Source organism: Pinus tabuliformis, chromosome 5_1, assembly GCF_031772625.1.
Source record: "Pinus tabuliformis cultivar Carrire ecotype Pingquan chromosome 5_1, CPIR1, whole genome shotgun sequence".
NCBI lineage: Eukaryota > Viridiplantae > Streptophyta > Pinopsida > Pinales > Pinaceae > Pinus > Pinus tabuliformis.
The window spans coordinates 939,751,239-939,770,509 of NC_142305.1; the positions used below are offsets into that span (position 1 = coordinate 939,751,239).

The 19,271-nt window shown below is 40.2% G+C and overlaps 1 protein-coding gene across 3 annotated transcripts in view; it reads left to right on the forward strand.

The window, feature by feature from the left end:
• Positions 1 to 19,271, forward strand: part of LOC149167870 (uncharacterized) — a 130,563-nt gene that overhangs the window by 65,465 nt on the left and 45,827 nt on the right. For all 3 annotated transcript variants that reach the window (XM_089433214.1, XM_089433215.1, XM_089433216.1), the window contains one exon: positions 11,414 to 11,512. In XM_089433214.1, the coding sequence (XP_089289340.1) occupies positions 11,414 to 11,512 (99 nt within the window). The remainder of the gene's footprint in view (positions 1 to 11,413; positions 11,513 to 19,271) is intronic.

Genomic DNA, 19,271 nt, shown 5'->3' on the forward strand with positions numbered 1-19,271 from the left:
ATCACGTTTCGTGGCCTTATAGGTAAAGCATTGTTATTTATTTAGATGATGTTACTGTGTTTTCACCCAAAAGGTTGGATCATGTACGTCATCTAAAATAGATATTCGAGTGGTGTCGGAAGTATGAGATTTCCCTTAATCCCAAGAAGAGCGTCTTTGTTGTGTCCAAGGAGATTTTACAGGGCACGTTGTTGACCACTACCGGTCAACTGCCTATAGCAGTACACCCCCTTTTTCTTTGCAAAAAGGGGTAGCGCTCGATCGACATGTCCGTGCCATCCTGCTGTCATCAGCAGCTTGATCATTTTAATTGTAAACCCAGTCTGCATGTACGAATTGTAAATAATCTTAGCAGATATGAGTCGTGTATGTAAATTGCCTAGGTGGACCTAACTTTCTAATGGTAATCTACGTCCCGGAAGGTTTTTCGTCTCACCGATCCATGATCGGCAGAGTTTTCCTTCAGCTTGACCCCAAAGCCGGGATGGATTTTGTCATTAGAATTTTAGGAGAATCCTAGTGTGTTAATCTGCTAGATTATAGTTGTGTCGCAGAACTGGGTGGTTTATGAGGGTCTATGTTAAAGGGGTTTTCCCCCTTAAGATGTAAAATTGTAAAAGTCATGATGTAAAGTGTCTTGAGGGTTGGAAAATGTTTTAAATCCCCTCATGAGTCCTAGGTCCTAGGTCCTAGGTGATTTTTCCAAAGGCTAGGTTTGAGGATCCATTTAAGAAATAAATTATAAATTAAAATAATAAAAACATAAAAAAATAAAAAAATAATAAAAAAATAATAAAAAAATTATAAAATAAAGCAAAAACCCTAAAAAATAATAAAATAATAATATTTTGAGTAAATACATGCAAAATTTCATTTTTTAATAAATTAATAATTTCGACGGATGAGATTAAGAGATGTTTTGATCCTCATCGATGGTCGAGATCATTTTGACATGGATCACTCGAACTAGCCGTTGGGATCTTTTCCTTTAAATAGGGTGCTAGGAGTCATTTGAGATCATAAGATCTGTGAGTCTTGTGCTGAAGAAGCTCTCTTGTAGTTCATTTTTTTTTGTGCAATAAAGAAGACTTTGGGGTTAAAAATCTTGCTGGTGTTACTCTTCTGAAAATGCTGTAAGATTGTTCTATTTATTCTGCATAATTTTATTTTCAGCCATTAGTGATAGCTTAAAGAAGATTGATCTAGGCACAGGTATCTTGTCTGATCTTTGGGGTTTGAATGATAGTTTAGATTCTGAAATATATTGGCAGGTATCTCCATTTGATCGGGGTTTCACTATTGTTTTCTCCTTCTACGTTGATGGTTGATTTTACGCTGTGCAGGAAATCCTTTTTTTTAGATTACCGGGCATTAGGGGAAGTTCTCGGTTGAACTAGCCAACTCTCGGGTTGTGTTTTCTGAAAGAGCCCAGCCAGTTCTTGATCCCGGGCTTATCATTCGAATTTTTTTTTTATGAATGCATGCAGGGTTTTCTGAAGCATTTTACATTTAAATTAAATTTTGATAATATTACTGTGGTTATTGCTAAATCTGGCTGTTAAGGGGCCAAAATCTGTAAATTACTTGGTTGATCTAGGGTTTCATTTTTGTTTATACATAATATAGGGATTTGCCCTTTTCTTCAGCAGGTTGCAGGGTGTTCTCTGAAAGTTTCGAAGGGTTTTACTTTAAAACTTTGCATATATCTGCCGGGCTTTTGTTTTCTATTTTGCAGGTTACACGCCTGAGATAAGATCTGGAGGAAAAATTAAGTTCTGCAGGGTTGTCATTTTGTTGTCAGGGTTTTGCAGATCTGAAAAAATTTCACATCAATTCCATTCGCTGCGAAATCTGTCATTCAAACCCTCATCCTCTCCAGCTCAGCCATCCACAAACGATTCTATTGATCCCCTCTGCATCACGTCCTTCATCCTCCAAGCTCCCTGCAAAAAATCGTCCCCCTTCTGCCTGCATCTGTCCGCTCCTTATTTTCTTCATGCATTTTTCATTTGCAACCGGACCATTTATCGCTGTTTCTCCCGCCGTCACCTGCAAAGGCCATAAGAGATCACGATTTTCTTTATTTCACTAGTCATTTGATACATCTTGGAAGGACTGTGCAATTGTTTTGGTCTCAGGACGCATAATACAAGACGAGATAGACGAAGAAATTGGGAGTTAAGACGTGTGCAGCTCGATCCCTTCAAGCGATTTACTATTCAACGATTCTCGGCATTCTGAAAACCACCACGCGGTCCTGTCTGAGGCTGTAATACATACGCGGAGTTATTCTGGACGATCTCTTCATATCGCAATGAGTCGGCTGGGTAATTTCTTTTCCAAAGCCGTCAACAGCGAAAGCTCCTCTCTGCGTCGGCTTTCTCAAACATGACTGCAATATTTCGACTTGTCATGAATGCGTGAATGCCAGGTAGCAAAACCAGATTTAAATCGAAGTTGTTCAACTCAGAAAAGCTCAGGTAATGTTTCAAACCGATTCATTTTTTTTTTGCCCACCGCCGTCTGATCACTGGAAGCCGCAGGCTCTCAAGCGATCTTCATCCGCCATCGAGAAGGTATTTCCTGTGATCGCATTTTTTTTGCAGGCACTCCCACACCGTTACCGGCAGAAGAATACTTGCGGGCTAGTTAAGAGGAAAATCTCAGGTCTGTCAAAGCGGCGGTTGTCAACGTGTATCCACGCGCAGAAGGAAGGGCTCTGGAATGAGACAGCGTGGGTGAAAACACACATTTTTGGTGTGACGGGCAGGATCCCTGCATTTTTATTGACGAGTAAGCTATATTACGCTAGGTGTGTATGGTGATCGCCTTCCTTCCGCCTTTCGACCTGCACCAAAAATCCGTGAGCCCAAATCCGATCAGCGTAGAAAATCATTGAAGTTTTCCCAACGAGGTAAGAATCAGGGGTTTTCTGGTGGGCGTCAGGTAAATTTGTTTGGGTTTCGATACATACGTTTGCAGATCAAATCCTCTTTTACGTTGTGTCTGAAATCTTGTAGTTTTGGATTCTAAAAATCGCGTGAGGTTGAGCTGCGTATGCATGTTTTCATTTTCGTTTGCGTAGGAGACATTTTTTGTTTTAATCTCATCGACTGCATCCACTCACATTTAGATTTTAAGTTCATCATAGTTTTGGTTTAGTTTTAATTAAGTTTTGTTTTTGTTTCCCCCTTAGGGGCTTTAACATTAAAAAAAAAAAGAATTTCGATATACGTTGATTTGTATTAGATTTCATTTTTTTTATTAACTTTAGACTAGGTTATATTAGATTTTATTTTCGGTTTTGTTTATTAAATTTTAGATTTAGGTTTTAGTTTAATATTTATCTTTTAATTTAGCTTTAATTTCATTTTTAATAGTTTCAACCCTTTAACAAAAAAAAAAAAAAAAGAAAAATATAAAAAAGGGGGGAGTTTCTTTTCTTTTAGGGTATAGATTTAGATTTCATTTAATTTTATTCAAAAAAAAAAAAATTCTTTTTTTTGAAAAAGCATAAAAAATATTGTGGAAAGTTTTTGCCAGATTCAGTCTCGGTTTGGAAAATTATCACTTTATATTTTTTTTTTGATGCTGAGATTTAAACTTTTGATTTATGCAAGTCTGCACATGAATGATCATTTTGAAGATTTCGCTGCATAAATGTGATATCTGGTTAATGATTCATGATTTGCGTGGTTGTTTAAAGCATTCATCTCTTCAAAATTTGTAATTCCTGGATATCGTTATTGAGCTTTGGTCATTATAAGAACTTTGTGGTTTTAACTGATATCTTGCACTGTTCTTGATTGCTGTTCACGGTTTATATTGCTATATCATCTAACAAGTAATCGTTTTAACACCAATCTCTTAGGGCACTGGTCTGCTAAATTAATTAAATCATTTTAGTGCTCATCATATCGTGTCTCCCACCCAATTGGTTCACAGTTGGTTTTCATCATTTTTCTGTAGGGTCTACCCCCCTTAGCCGCGGGAGACAGGCTTAAACGGAGAGATCGGGGATCAGAGTAACAGCCCTTGGTCTGAGCGTTGTTGTGTCAATCTGTGCGACAACACACGTCATACCAAAGATGCGGAATCAAAATTGATCCCGAGAGGGTCAAGGCTATCACATAGATCTTGTTTCCGATGAACAAGAAAGCCATGCAGTCTTTCTTAGGGAAAATTTATTTCCTTAGAAAATTCATCTCATGATTAAGTTCAAATAGTCAAACCTATACCGAAGATGATCAAGAAAGATGCAATATACAAGTGGGACAAACGAGAGGAAGACGCTTTCGCTTAGATCAAACAGGCTATCGCCAATGCACCCACACTATTCAGTCCAGACTATGCCAAAGATTTCCTGCTCTATATGTTTGGTTCAGAATTATCAATTGCGGTCATATTGACTCAGACGGATAGCGAAGGAGATGAGTTGCCTATTTGTTTTATGAGTGCTAGTCTACAAGGGTCAAAATTAAACTAGTCTGCCATTAATAAACAAGCATATGTAGTATACAAGTCATTTAAGTATTTTAGGCCCTATCTACTCAAAGCTCATACAATTGTATTCGTACCTCATCCAGTAGTGAGAACACTGCTTGTACAACAAGAGACGGGTGAGAAAAGGGCTAATTGGATGAGGTTATGGCCTATGCAGATTAGCAGCCGAAGCTAAGGATGCTCTTGAACAAGATCTTTCAGGATGGGAGCAGGAGATAGAAATGTACAATATCGATCACGTTCCTCAATCAACGTCTATAGTGCCTTGGTATGCAAATTTATGACAATTTTTGGAGCATGGCACCCTGCCCTCACACTTATCGAACAAATAGAAAAGGATGATTCGTTTAAAGGCTCTACTGTATCAATTGGTCCATGGAGTGCTTTTGTAGAAGCACCACAATGGAGTCCTGCTAAGGTGCCCTAAGCCACAAGATACAAAGAAGGTCCTTAGGCATTTACACGATGGACCGACAGGTGGCCACTATGTGGGTGATACCACAACAAACAAAGTTACGAGGGTCAGTTATTATTGGCCCACTCTTTTTAAAGATGCGCACGCCTACTTCCGCAAGTGCCAAGCTTGTAGAACATGTGCCAGTCGTGATCAAAGGTCAACTGCCCCACTGCTCCCAATAGCAGTCGAAGAACCACTCCAATAGTAGGGTCTTGATGTTATCGAAGAGATCTTCCCACACTTGTCAAAGCAACACCGATATATCTTACAACTACAGATTACTTCACCCGGTGGTCAGAGGCAGTTCCTCTCAGACAAGTAAATGACCAGGAAGTCATTCATTTTTTGCAACAAAACATCATAATCAGGTTTGGCGTTCCTACGTCACTTGTCTTTGATAATGCAACTTACTGTTCATCAGTAAGACTATGAATTTGCATTAGAGAATGGGATTGTTTTAAAACATGCATCTAATTATTATCCCCAAGGAAATGGTTTGGCTGAATCAACAAATAAAAATCTTATTCGCATAATTAAGAAGACCATTTTCTTTGAACAAAAGAACTGGCATACTACTTTGACTAATGCACTTTGGGCCGACCGTGTAACTCCAAAGCCTTCCTTGAAAACCTCATCATACTTTCTAGTGTATGGTAAAGAAGCTATCTTGCCCTTGAACCTATATCTCCCAGCCATGCAACTCCCCTAAGAGTGAGAAGGCATACCTTGCCTACTGGTTCCTAGCAGGGCTGCAGGATAGAAACTTTACTCAAAGTCGAGGAAGAGAGAATGATAGCCAAACACTGATTTTCCATACATCAAAACCGTGTAAAGTGCTGGTTTGATAGAAAATCCGTAGGGGCAAAGAGCTTTGATATGGGTGACCTAGTTCTGAAATGGGATAAACCCCATGAAGATAAAGGTAAGCACACTAAGTTCCAATTATGGATTGGACCTTTCACTATTGAAGAGAGGCTCAACCATAATGCATTCAAGTTGAAACCTTTGGATGGGAGGATTGACTCCCTTCTCGTAAATGGCCGAGACCTTAAGCATTATTTTCAGTAGCAGCTACGGGCTGCTCTTCCTATACATATTGTTTTGCACTTTCGTTTTCTTTTGTCTGGGTCAGTTGTGTCTGTTATGTCGTAATGTCGTGTCGTGTCTTATTGTTTGTCATCGTACATAAGTAAGACCTGTGTAAAGTGCATGGCCCAAATACTTTGTACTGCAATCAAAGGGAAGCATGACAACTACAATTCTTGGCTCTCTGTTTGTTCTCCTTCTTTGCTTGGGAAAATGTCTTAGGTTGAGGTAAGTCCAGATGGAAAATATGACTCGTCCAATAGGAGAACCTTGAGGGAACCTATTAGATCCACGCTTATGCTAGCGCTTGAATTGCTAAACTTGGTATATGTCTACTTGTGTGTTAACACTTGTCCAATCTAGTAGAGAAGGGATAAGGGGAAAATCTAAAGCGAGCAAACCTATATTAGAGGTCTTAAAATACTTCTCTGAAGGGGCAGCCTCCTTTGCTATCAATAAGTCGGGATCCCTCTTCCGCTCGTTGAAAATAGTAAGTGCCAATGCACAATTCTATTAAATAAATAAATAAAGGGTGAAAGAAGAGAAAGGCTTCCTGCGCAGGGAGTTGAAGCAAGCGAATTCACTGAGGTATTGTCCAAGATCACTTGCAGTGAAGCAACGTTTGTGCTCCTGAAGTGACTTCGTCTAGGTACTGTCCAGGCCTGTTGGCAACATAGCAACACTAGAGATGAAAACTCAATGCTTAGAATATTATAAACTCGACACGCACATTACCCTTTCCTGAATTGAACCGATTGTGATACAATGTATCTCTATGTGAGGTTAACTAAGTGGAGAAAAGGGAAGATGCTATGTATGAAACCAAGTCGAAACGGGGAAGTTGGGGCCATCAATACTTCTTGAAGGTTTGACCCTGAACTGAAAGCTATTCTTGGACAGAGAAGCTGAAGCTTGCCCAGTGTGTCACCAAGTGTTGTCGCTACTACAACACCCTCCAAAATTTCACTACATTCGAATTTCGGAGCCTACTGTATTGTCATATCAAGTGTCACCTCGGTTATCAAGTGTCGTTTTATGTTGTTTCACATGTCTTAAGTGTTCTCAATTGTTGTCGCATTGCCTAGAACATATTTATATGCATTTTATAGTCATAACACCTTTGTTTTTGTAAAACGACACTTTCGGGTCACAGTTGCACACACTTCATTGTTTATACTTGGGGAACGTGCATAAAGTGGCGTTTTGTGTATATTCATTGTTGATCAAGCTTGTCTAAGTTTTCTCGATGAGTTAGTATGTGTCGCACATGGTTTTATGTCTATAACTCATCTTGCTCACCCCTTAACCAATCATCCAGACTTAGACAAATTTTGGTTGCAAAACGAGCCCATTAAGGCCAAGAGCGCATGAGCGCACTTTGAAGCCTTGATGGGAGACCCTTCGATGTTCAAAAGTGCGCCCTGTGCCCTCCTTGAGAGCTGGGCGCACTCCAAAAGCACGAATCCCCTTCCTTGTTCCAAATTGCGCCCTCCAAAATGACTAAGTCTTCCTTGAGCGCACTCCTTCGACTCGAAGAAGTGTGCCCTCCTTGAGCACATTGGCGCATCCTAAAGACCTGAAGCTCAATCCTTCAGCCTTCCCCAATGTGCCATGTGCCCTCTTGAACTGCTTGAGCGCATCAACGCACCTTAAAGGCACGAAGCCCCGACCTTCAGCCTTCAAGAGTGCACTGTGCGCCCTTCCTAAGGTCTCTTGAGCGCATGAGTGCATCTCGAAGGCATGAAGCCTCAGCCTTCAGCCTTCAGCCTTCGGGAGTGCGCCCTATGCCCTCCCTCTCTCCCTTGATCGCACAATGCACTTGGGAAGCCCAAAGCCTTTCCCTTCGTCCTTCGGACTTGCAACATGCGCCCTGCCTTCACTTCTTTCTTCCTTTGAGCGAATGAGCATATGCCGAAGCCTCAAAGCTCCTCCTTCTCAGTCCTTCAGCCTTTCAAAGTGCGCCCTTGTGCCCTGAGCCTCCTTTGACTATTTTGCGCACATCGAAAAGGCATGAACAAGAAAATCTACATGAAACATGGTAGAGTAGGAGATTTTCAGACTAATAGTTGCTCATCATGAGTGATTGCAGAAACAGGTATTCCAGGGACCTCATGGCAAGCACACATGAGGAAGATCGGGCAAAGAGCATAAACAAAGGAAGCATGAAAAGAACCAAGAACACTTGAAACTTAATAATCAAAGTACCTTGAAGACCCCAAGATTGAAAACCCTTCGGAGGGTGAAACTTGAAAGTGCTATGATTAGAAGATGAACGAAGAGCATATACAGTGGTAGCTATGTCGCCACTGAAGAAAGCCCATGTCATCAGTCACTATTAGTCCCAGTCATCCAAGATAGTGACTTGTCTAGTTTCATCGTATGATGATGTCGAAGTCATGATGTATTATTGTAATCATTGTAAAAGACAAATAAGTAGAAGTGCAAGAGTCATGTATGAAGTCAAGAGTCATGGAAGTCCAAAGGACATGTAATACCAAAAGTCATATGTAATTCCAAAAGTAATTTGGAACTCCAAAGGTTGCAGAAGTCCAAAGGTCACTAGAAGATAGAAATTCAAGAGTCACGAGGATGTGAAAGGTCATTTCTCAAGTTATAAATAGATCCTCATCTCTCATGTAAAGGACTTATAACCTTGGCTTCTCCCATAAGGCATAAGAGAGACAAGTTAGTACTTTTGGGAATTAAGTAGTGGCTCCAACTCTCCACTATTGGAGCAAGTGAAGTTCGTTGTATTCATGCATCTTGGGACTTTTACTTAATATTTGAAGCTTGATGGCCAACACGTTTTCATACATGGATTATGAATGTTTGGAAGACTGTTCTGTTAATGTTTAGGATTCATGTTTGCTTTCATCAGTCTAAGGGAGTTGAACTATTTCTATTATTTTAGTGCTTATCGTCGCGTCTTTGTGGACTATTCCACTGGATGTTAGTCGGAACTTTCCTGTTTATGTGTGTTTTTATTAGGGTGTTACCATTACCTCTTTCTTAGAGGCTCACTTTCTCTCCCCTCTGTAGTAGAAGAACCTCGATGCACCTGCAACCGAACATTCACCAGACACGCTTGCTTTTCAAAAGCACATGTGTGATTCTCTCTCTTGCCGACAGCTAAATCCAAGGCAGATCTTTAAGGGGACGACAACCGTGTTGTAATCCGGATGGGGCTCCTATACCAAACGGTGTGAGGTCTAATTGGGACCACATATCGGGGAGACCCCTTTGAATGTTGGTAGGTCCATCACTGTCAACACCTTGTGAATAGAAAATGCATTCAACGATTTATCTTATCTGCTGTTTACATTCCTGTGTAGTTTAACAATATGTATTTTCATCTATCCCATTGACCATGTTTTTTGGTGATTCCTTGCACATTAATATGATTCTCTTATCTAGCTCTTGCGCAAAAATAAGGCTGTGTTCCATTGCATGTGCATCTTGTTAATTTTTTGTTGCAGTTTATGTTTCCCAGTTTTGCTGATTAATTTTATGGGTTTCATTTGTGAAAATTGTGTATTGAATTAATGACAATTTTTTTTAAAAGCAATATTCTGCAAGATCTTTGTTCAAGATATTACATTCTAGAGGGGGGAAAGGTGCAAGAAGATCCTCACCTTCAATTTCAGCTTGCGAACATTTCGAAGGATGAATAGGTGTTTGGACTTTGGATGATCTAAGAGATGATTGCTTGCTATGTTGACATTTTGTCAATTTTTTGATCTACACCATCCATCCTTTTTCCCATTGTAAATCTTTTTTGCTGCTGAGATTGAAGGACTTGTAGGGTTGAGTGTTAGATTATATAGGCTATTGGTTTATAGAGATCCACATCAAGGTTTGTGTATGTTGGAATATGTTCTCTGATTATTATCGACCTACTATCCAATGATGTCTCGAATTGCTCAAAATTCATTCTCCTGCCATGATTCAATTGAAATAGTTGACAACTTGGCCCATGTTGGAATTTTATTTGAACTTTCCCTTAGAGACACCTATCGTCTTGTGATTTGAATGCAAAGATATTGCAACCTTTAGGGTATCCACTTGCTCTAGGGTAAGCTCCATAATTTTTGACTATTGAACTAGGGATCACAACCCTTTGCACTGTACTCAGGCAAACAATGTATCTCACCTTCACAAAGATGATCATAAGTTTCTCTCCAATGCAAGGTTTGAGATGTTATCTGAACGCATACCTTACTATGATTTTTGACCTCCTCCTGTTTGGTAATGATTACATTCCTTGGGTTTTGGCTTCCCCTTCTATGTGTGAGGGATTACTCAAACTATTTGTCATGTCATTTTAGGACAAGCTTCCAGCAACTTTACTCATGTACAATGGAGAGTGAGGTGACAATCCAGGAGTGTATGTTTCCTGCTTCGATTTGCTTTAGGCTGATTGCGAACTTGGCAATTATAAGGAGTACCCAAACCTCCCTCTTTACCCATTTCCAATTTATTTCTGTTTGTAGTTGTGGGACTCTGAGAATAATCGGCGAGGAACTCTTTTGCTAATCCAGGGAAACATCTGACGGGTTGATCCATTCCTATGACAATACATTTGGTGAATAGGGCACATCTGCTTTGTCCAAAGATAAGTCCTCTGATCTAGCAAAGAATGTATTAGCAAGGTGAATCTCCTCATCCTAATCATACCAACCTCTTTCTTCTGTCGACCTCTGAAACCCCTCTAAATGGCTCTATGCCTCCTTGACCCTTCCTTATATCGTTCCTCCCTTAGGGATCCCATGCCCCTACATGCAGAACCCTAACCTTAGAGGCATAGTTCATCTCCCATGTGGGTCAATTGAAACTTTTGGCATAACACGAGATTATTTTGTATGCTGTTCGGATGAAAGATTATTGTGAGAAAAGATTATCCATGTCAAATTGCGAGTTCTTAATGGAAGGGAAGTCTTCATGCGTGACCTGTTCAGTACACAGATTCAGGTAGAAGATGTTACTGTAGGATGGTCGACTGACAAATAAGTAAAATTTAGTTTGCTTCATAACTTACCAGAGCTGAGACAAAACAATGGAACATATGCCAGTTGATCATCCCATCATTCAGCATGGGGTGTATCTAAATTATGAAAATGGATTAATACCTGATGGTTGACTTATAACATTATTCAAAGCTGAAGTTATTTTGTATTTGTTGTATTACATGCATTATCTATTGTTTGTGTTCGTGAATTTGTCTTCAAAATATCTAGAGCAACTAGAAAAGCAGTACTGTGATTTGTACTTCATAATGTTTCTGTTCAATTTTGAGCATGAGATGTATTCATTTATAATTGCTCCAAGAATTGAGACCATTTTGGTTATTGTTGATTGTCTATGCATCAGGAATCATGCTCAAGCTCTGTTCAACATCGGAAGTCGAAAAATCCTTTTGATCTTCCTGATGATTATGTGCCTTCATCTTCCAGTTCAATCAATGCACAGGTTCCCTCTTATATCTCTTAATATCTTAGTGACTAATATCTGTACTGAAGTGGCAATGTGTCAAATTTAATTGAGTCTCTGCGCATACTGCAGTAGGACAAAATATGTGTCAGTAAGGATCTGTTTGGTGGACTTGGGAAAATCTTGTCTGTGAGGTTACCTAAGGATACTTCTACAAGTCCGCATTTCCTAGTCACTTGTTACGTTAGAGTTTTATCAGAAATCATACATGCTCTTTTTTATCTTGGATGTTATTCACAAACGGCCTAATGCAAGGACACTGTCAAAATTTCATTATGCCTAAAGATAGTATGGTAATCATGTTAGTAATTATGATTGACGCTAATTTGTTCGCTGACATATTTTTGTTATGAGAACAAATGTAATGTTACACAATGTTGAGATAGAATATTTTTTTCGAACGCATGATAAATTTAAATGTTAGTGGCATTCCTTGAACACAGCGAAAATGAAACAACCGTGTTTTCGAGGCATGTTTGTACTTCCACTTTTTATTCCATTGTTATTTTTGTCTGTAGACTATATCTTCTATAACTTACTTTTTATCCTGGTGAGAAATTCAGCGTTGGTCCCTTATTTCTGAATTTTAAATTGCTCCTAGAGTTCTGAAAGTTGAAACTTTTGTAATATGCCTGTTGTAATTGCTAAGTCTAATTGTTAGAAATCCTTCATGTACTTTCTGATTTATTTCTGCCTACTTGTTCTGTTTAATTAACAAGTTATTTACCATGTAAATATTGAAAATAAATACAAGTACATGCTCAACACATTACAGATCATCAACTGAAGGAAAAACAAGCACACAAGTGACACTGTTGTTTTTGGACTAATGCCCCCAGAAAAACCTAATGCGGGAAAACTGGTGCAACTGCCTGAGGGTTTTATTATTAAGCAGTTTCAGAATATGATCTGGGTGCCAAACTGGCTTACCCAACAGAGAATGATCTCGGCAGTAGTACATCTCAGTCGGAGACAGATATTCCAGCTAAAACCCTGGATGAAGAATCCCATAGCTCTCAGCTCCAATCTGCCCCATGAAATCTCCAACGTCTGCCTCTAGGGATTGCGTCAGCCTCTCTGGCCCAGTGTCACCCCAAGTCGCCCTGCGTCAACCTCTAGAGGCACTGCGTTAGCCTCTGGAGGCACTGCGTCAGCCTTTAGAGCCTCTGCATCACCCACGCTGGCTCTCTTTGGCACTGCGTAGCTCCTGGCTGTGTCTGCGTGGGCCCTGACTGGCTCTGCGTGGGCCCTGACTGGCTCTGCGTGGCTTCTAGCTGACTTTGCGTCCCTCTCTCCTGGTTTCTGCGCTGATGCTCTTGGTACCCTCTCTTGCGTCCGTCTCTCCTGGTTTTTCCCGCTTTTTCCGATTTAATCGCGCTTTTAACAACACTGACTGCCCTGCAGCTGCAACATCTCAGTCAGAGACAGATATTCGGCTAAAACCCCAGATGAACAATCGCACAGCTCTCAGCTCCAATCTGCACCATGAAATCTCCACCGTCTGCCTCTAGGCACTGCATCAGCCTCTCTGGCCCAGCGTCACCCCATGTTGCCCTGCGTCAGCCTCTGGAGGCACTGCGTCAGCCTTTAGAGCCTCTGCGTCACCCACGCTGGCTCTCTTTGGCACTGCGTCAGCCTTTAGAGCCTCTGCGTCACCCACGCTGGCTCTCTTTGGCACTGCGTAGCTCTTGGCTGCCTCTGCGTGGGCCTTGGCTGGCTCTGCGTGGCCTCTAGCTGACTCTACGTCCCTCTCTCCCGGCTTCTGCACTGATGCTCCTGGTACCCTCTCTACCTCTCTGCTTCTGTATTCACTACCTCTCAGCTGCAACTCTGATCACTCCTTCGATTTCCTCAGCAAGCCCTGCCCCAGAGAATCGAATTCTTGATGAACTCGGTGTGTTCTCCAAGTGACCCTCAAGCCTTCTCTTATACTTTTCTCGTTGGCAGTTCAACGGCCAAGATTAAGTCTCCATTCAACGGCTAAGATTAACTCTGGCTTGATCCATGACTTTTCGACCCTTCTAACACAGTTTTATATTAATTCACATTAATATTTTATTTTCCCCAAGTTTAGACTAGGGACTCTATTAAAAATACTAATTATTTTAATATCTCCCAAACTGTTTAGAATCTGCCCAGACCATTTCTGGGTATTGGAGATCTCATGTGCTTTAGCCTCTCCATCAATTTTCGTGGCTCGAGCACATTCAATGCTACCCCAAATCAACAATCCCAAGATTCTTACTGTTACAATAAAATTTAAATCCAGCTGATGCATTAGATCAATGAGATATAACTAAAAATTTCACCTAGTGATCAATTTTAGTGAAGGATTTCTTAATTTAAATTGCTCTTAAAGGTAAAAATTCCAAAGGATGAAACTTTAGTAATATCTCGAGTTTCTGACAGCTAAGTAAAATTTAAATTCGGCTAATGAATTGCATCAATGGGATGTTGATTTTTGTAGTTTTGGAAGGTCTTCTGCACAGGTTGGTGTCTTCAACACAGGACTCTTTAGGTCCCTTATTTCTGAATTTTAAACTGCTCCTAGAGTTCTGAAAGATGAAGCTTTCGTAATATCCCAAGATTCTTACCGTTACAATAAAATTTAAATCCAGCTATGTATCAGATCAATTAGATACAACTAAAAATTTCACCTAGTGATCAATTTTAGCGAAGGATTTCTTAATTTAAATTGCTCTTAAAGGTAAAAATTCCAAAAGATGAAACTTTAGTAATATCTTGAGTTTCTGAGAGCTAAGTAAAATTTAAATTCGGCTAATGAATTGCATCAATGGGATGTTGATTTTTGTCGTTTTGGAAGGTCTTCTGCATAGGTTGGTGTCTTGCATACAGGACTCTTTAGGTGGTTGTTTGAGAGGAGCAACTAATATGGTCTCCTTCCTAAGTTTTAAGTTAGGAAAACTCCTTTGATTAATTATTTGATGAATGTAGATTTTGGAGTAAGGTTTTTCTAAGGATAAATAATTAATTACTTAAGCGACTTAGATCTAATCTTCACCATCGATAAAAAAAAGAAGCTAGGATATAATCCTAGCCCTGAATCACTTTGGAGATTAGGGATTTGGTCTATGGAGAATTATAAAAGCAGCCTAAGGGAGAGGATGACACCATACAACTGTGAGAAATTGAGAAAGATATTTTCTGAATAATTTGTAAGAGTAATAGTGCATATTTTTGTGAGAGATTCACAGGGGATGAAGGAGGAGGAAAAATACAGTGAAAGAATTTTCTGTAGCTGAGGAAATTAACAGGGACCCACACGTGTGAACCAAGAGGGTTTTCTGAGCAGTCCGAACAACTTTATATGTCGCACGTGTGAAACGGTAGGGTTTTCCAGTCGACACATGTAGATGCGAAGTGGCTTGAGGAGGTCGAGTGGGTTACTGGTTTTGCTAGAATAATTATCTCAGGTTTTTTTGTAATTGCCTTTTAAATTCTTAAGGCCATTTTCCCTGGTTAGGGAGCCTATGATTTCTCTGAGAAATTAAATGATAAGAATTGGGAGGTTTAATTTCTGTTCCTATCTTGTCTGATTTTTTTTGAGTAATTTTCTATTCTAAATTCTGGTGGAAATTGTCGAGTTAAAGCTAAGTTGCATTGAAACAGATATGGGGTTTGAAACAAATACGGCAAATTTTCAAAAATTCCGGATACGATACGGGACGAAAATGACACGCACACACACACACACACACACACACACATATATATAATTTCATATTACCATTTATCTCTTAGAATCTAGATTCTATATTTAAAAATACATAATCATAATCATGAATTCAGAAACGATTTGGAAAGGTTTCATTGCCATTTCAAGTCTGTTTCGTACCCGAATCCTTTTTCGAAATGCTGAATGGTGTTTCCGATAACTTAGAGTTAAAGGTGACAAAGTATTTTCTGTTTGTAGTTTTTAAAATTTAATTTATAGCAGAAATTAATTTAGTACATGGAGAATTTTTGCGGGTAAAATAACTGCATGAGACAGTAAATCTGTAATTGACACTTACAAATTAACATGGTATCATAGCAAGGGCAAGCTTTGTGAAGGGAAGATCAGTGGACAAGTGTTACAACTTTTATTCAACAAAGTTTTTAGTTACAGCAAGGGTTTTGTGGCTACAAGCCGATCTGAACAATATGATAGCAAGTGGTTTGAGATTTGAGGATCGACTGGAAGGGGTGTCCAACTTTAGTCCATGGAAGGAGAGGATCACACTTATTTGATGGCAAGCAACCTGTGGGATTTTTCTGAGACAGATATTTAACCTCCTTCGGATGCTAAACAACAAGCCACCCACGACTTGAAAGATGTGAAGGCTAGGCTCATCATTTTGGATGCTTTGAAGGATCGTATAATCCCTCATATCTCAGGGAAGAAGATAGCCCATAGCATGTGGACAATTTTGATAGAGTTGTGCCAAAGCAATAACCAGAAGTGAAAGATGGCGTTAAGAGATAAATCGAGAAATGTTAAAATGAACAAATCTAAAGTATGAGCCTTATACCTCTTCAAGATCCAATAGGTTCGAGATGAACTTGTAGTTGTTGGGGAAGTTGTGGATGAGGATGAACTTGTTAAGATATCCTTGGGTGGTTTCTCCAAACAATGTGCTACCTTTGTGACAAATATCCTTGCTAGAGACAGTGTTCCTGATTGGACCAAGTGGTGGGACGAATTCACCCAAAAGGAGATTTGTGAAAATTTGATATTTGGTGGACAACATAGAGGTGGACATGAGGAGAATCTTGCTCTTGCTAGGAAAGCAAAGAAGGGAAAGGGTAAATCCAAGGAGAACTAGGGTGGTGGAGCATCTTCACAAGGAGAGAAAAGGAGGACATGAGCAAAGTCAAGTGCTTTGCATGTCATAAGTATGGTCATTATGTAGGACAATGCCCAAACAAGAAGAAAGGCAAGGGGAAGACATCAATGGTTGCATCAACACATATGGATGAGCTAGTCAAGAGGTTCGAGAAGGAATTTGCATTAGTGTCATGTCTTTTAGGCACCATGACACATGGTGTATGGTTTGTGGACAGTGGAGCTTTACCTCATATGATAGGATCGTGTGACCTCTTCACCAGCATGGTCAAAAAACATAGTGATCTTCAAGTGGAGCTTTGTGATAATGCCATGTATGCAAATGAGGGTGTCGACATCATATAGTTCCAATTCGATTCAGGGAGTCCTATGGATGTGAAGGAAGTTCTATATGTACCTAACTTGGAGAAGAACTTACTCTCTATTTTGGCTATGGAGGACAGACGACTTGAGGTCAGTTTCACAGGAGGAAAAGTACTTATCAGGCAAACAAGAGTTTATCCTAGCGTAAGGCGATTTATAAGCAACAAATAGAGTAGCTTATATTTGTTGAGAGAATAGGCAGTGAAAGCCCTTGTACATAGCAGTGACAACCTAAGTGAGATATGGAATAAGAGGATGGGGCATATACACTATAGGGCTCTACCATTGTTATAAGAGACGATCACTGGTCTTTTGGAGTTCAGTGTACAACAACATGGTGTGTGCAAAGAATGTGTGCTTGGCAAGCATGCCAATGCAACATTTCTTAACAGGGAGACTAGGTCCAATGGAGTTTTGGATTTGGTTCATTTCAATATTTGTGGTCCTATGTCAGTGGAGTTTCCGGGTTTAGTTATCTTGTCACATTTATAGATGACTATTCTAGGAGGAAATGGATTTACTTCTTGAAGGCCAAGTGGCAAGGACGAGGTCTTTTGTTGATTCAAAGACTTCAATATTGTGGAGAACTAGATTGGGAAGAAGATCAAAGTCCTCAGATTAGATGATCTGGGCGAGTAGACTTCCAATGATTTCAAGAGTTTTTGCAGGGAGGCAAGAATCAAGAAAGAAATGCCAATGCCATACAATCCGCAACAGAATGGAGTGGTAGAGAGGAAGAACCATACTATAGTTGGAGCACTTGAGCCCATGATCCATGATCATGATCTACCTATGTTCTTATGAGTGGAGGCATGTAACATGGCTATATATTTGTAGAGTAGGAGTCCTCACATGGTAGTGGAGGACAAAACTCCTAAAGAGGATTTTATAGGGGTGAGCCATCTTCGTATCTTTGGTAGTTCAGTTTATGTCCATATTCCTTCACAGAAGAGCACTAAGCTGGAGCCCTCATTGGAGAAGGGCATCTTTGTTAGATATAATGAGACATCAAAGGCCTATAGGGCCTACATTCCAGGTCATAGGAAGATAGTGATCAACAAGGATGTCAAATTTGTGGAGGGTAGGACCTGTAGGAGGTCACATGGGTTAGATCTAGCAATGGCAGAGGATTGGGAGCGAGAGGCTCTGAAGGTTGAGGAGGCACCAACACCAACATTAGGGGCACAACCTTCTAATCAAGAGGAGTGAGATGTTCCTTTGAGATCTACTAGGATGAGATGGGCCGAGACCTTGAGGGATGTTGAGGAGCATGTGGAGGTTCCTTGCAACACTTTTAGGGAGAGTAGACCACCTAGGATGTTTTTTAGTAATATCATCTTGATGAGCAACATCAATGAGTTCGAGCCTTATACCTTTGAGGAGGTAGAAAACCAACAGGTTTGGACGGGTACCATGTTGGAGTACAACTCCATTATGAAGAATGATGTATGGGAGATTGTACTTAGGCTTAAGGGGAAGTCGATGGTCACTTTTTGATGGATCTACAAGATCAAACATGTAGCCAATGGCAATGTCAAGAAGTATGAGGTGAGTTTCATGGCAAGAGGGTTCTCCCAGAAGGAGGGAGTAGATTATGAGGAGACTTTTGCTCTTGTTCCTAGATATGCATTGTTCAGGGTGGTCATTTGTGTTGCTTTAGAAGTCGAGTGGAGGATACATCAAACGAATGTGAATACTACCTTCTTGTTGACAGTGTTGGACTCGCCAACATGTCAGGGGATCTCTCGGGTAAGAAGTCCCAACTAGACCTCAGGCCGTTTGGTGTAGGAGTCCGAGCAGTGGGTTGTACGGTATTGCCTTGACCGCGGTTGCGCGCAGAGGAAAGTAAGATGTCCCTGTTGGTAGCAAGAGTGTGACATGCGCAACAAGCCAAGGAAAGTGCATGAATGGTTCTAACACACGGAAGGTGGAATGGGTGCGTCCGTTGGACACTTGTGTAAACACGCAGCTTGGAAGGGAACACACGAGCAAAGATGCATCACAAATTGGAAGGAAGGTGAACCAACAATCCAAAGTGATGGTTAAACCAACAACACATTTCAGTAAGATTCATACATACATATATAGAAAGAGTCTATACATACATGCGTAAGCAAACAGATACATATATCATTAGAGTAAACAAGTTAATTGAAATACAATAACAACATATGCATGAAACGTGCTGGCTTTGTTATATTAAGAAGTGAAAGTTCCAATCATACAGTACAACCATGACCAACCACTAGTTCTGATAACGGAACGTTACAGTCACTGCCGCCTGCTCCTCCAAAAAGATGTACTAGCTTTGCATTATGGATAAGCCAAGGCTCGTTACAATTCTCTCCAAGCTTTCTCTAAGATACTACTATCAAAAGCTTGGTTAACCAAAAGCCCTTACAATGAGTTATGAGGTACTATAAATAACAAAGGGTGGGGTGACCCTTGACATCCCCCTTTGTGACTGTTCACCTACCCTCATGACTCTTCAACTACTCTATGACTGTTACATTCAACTATCGACACTTG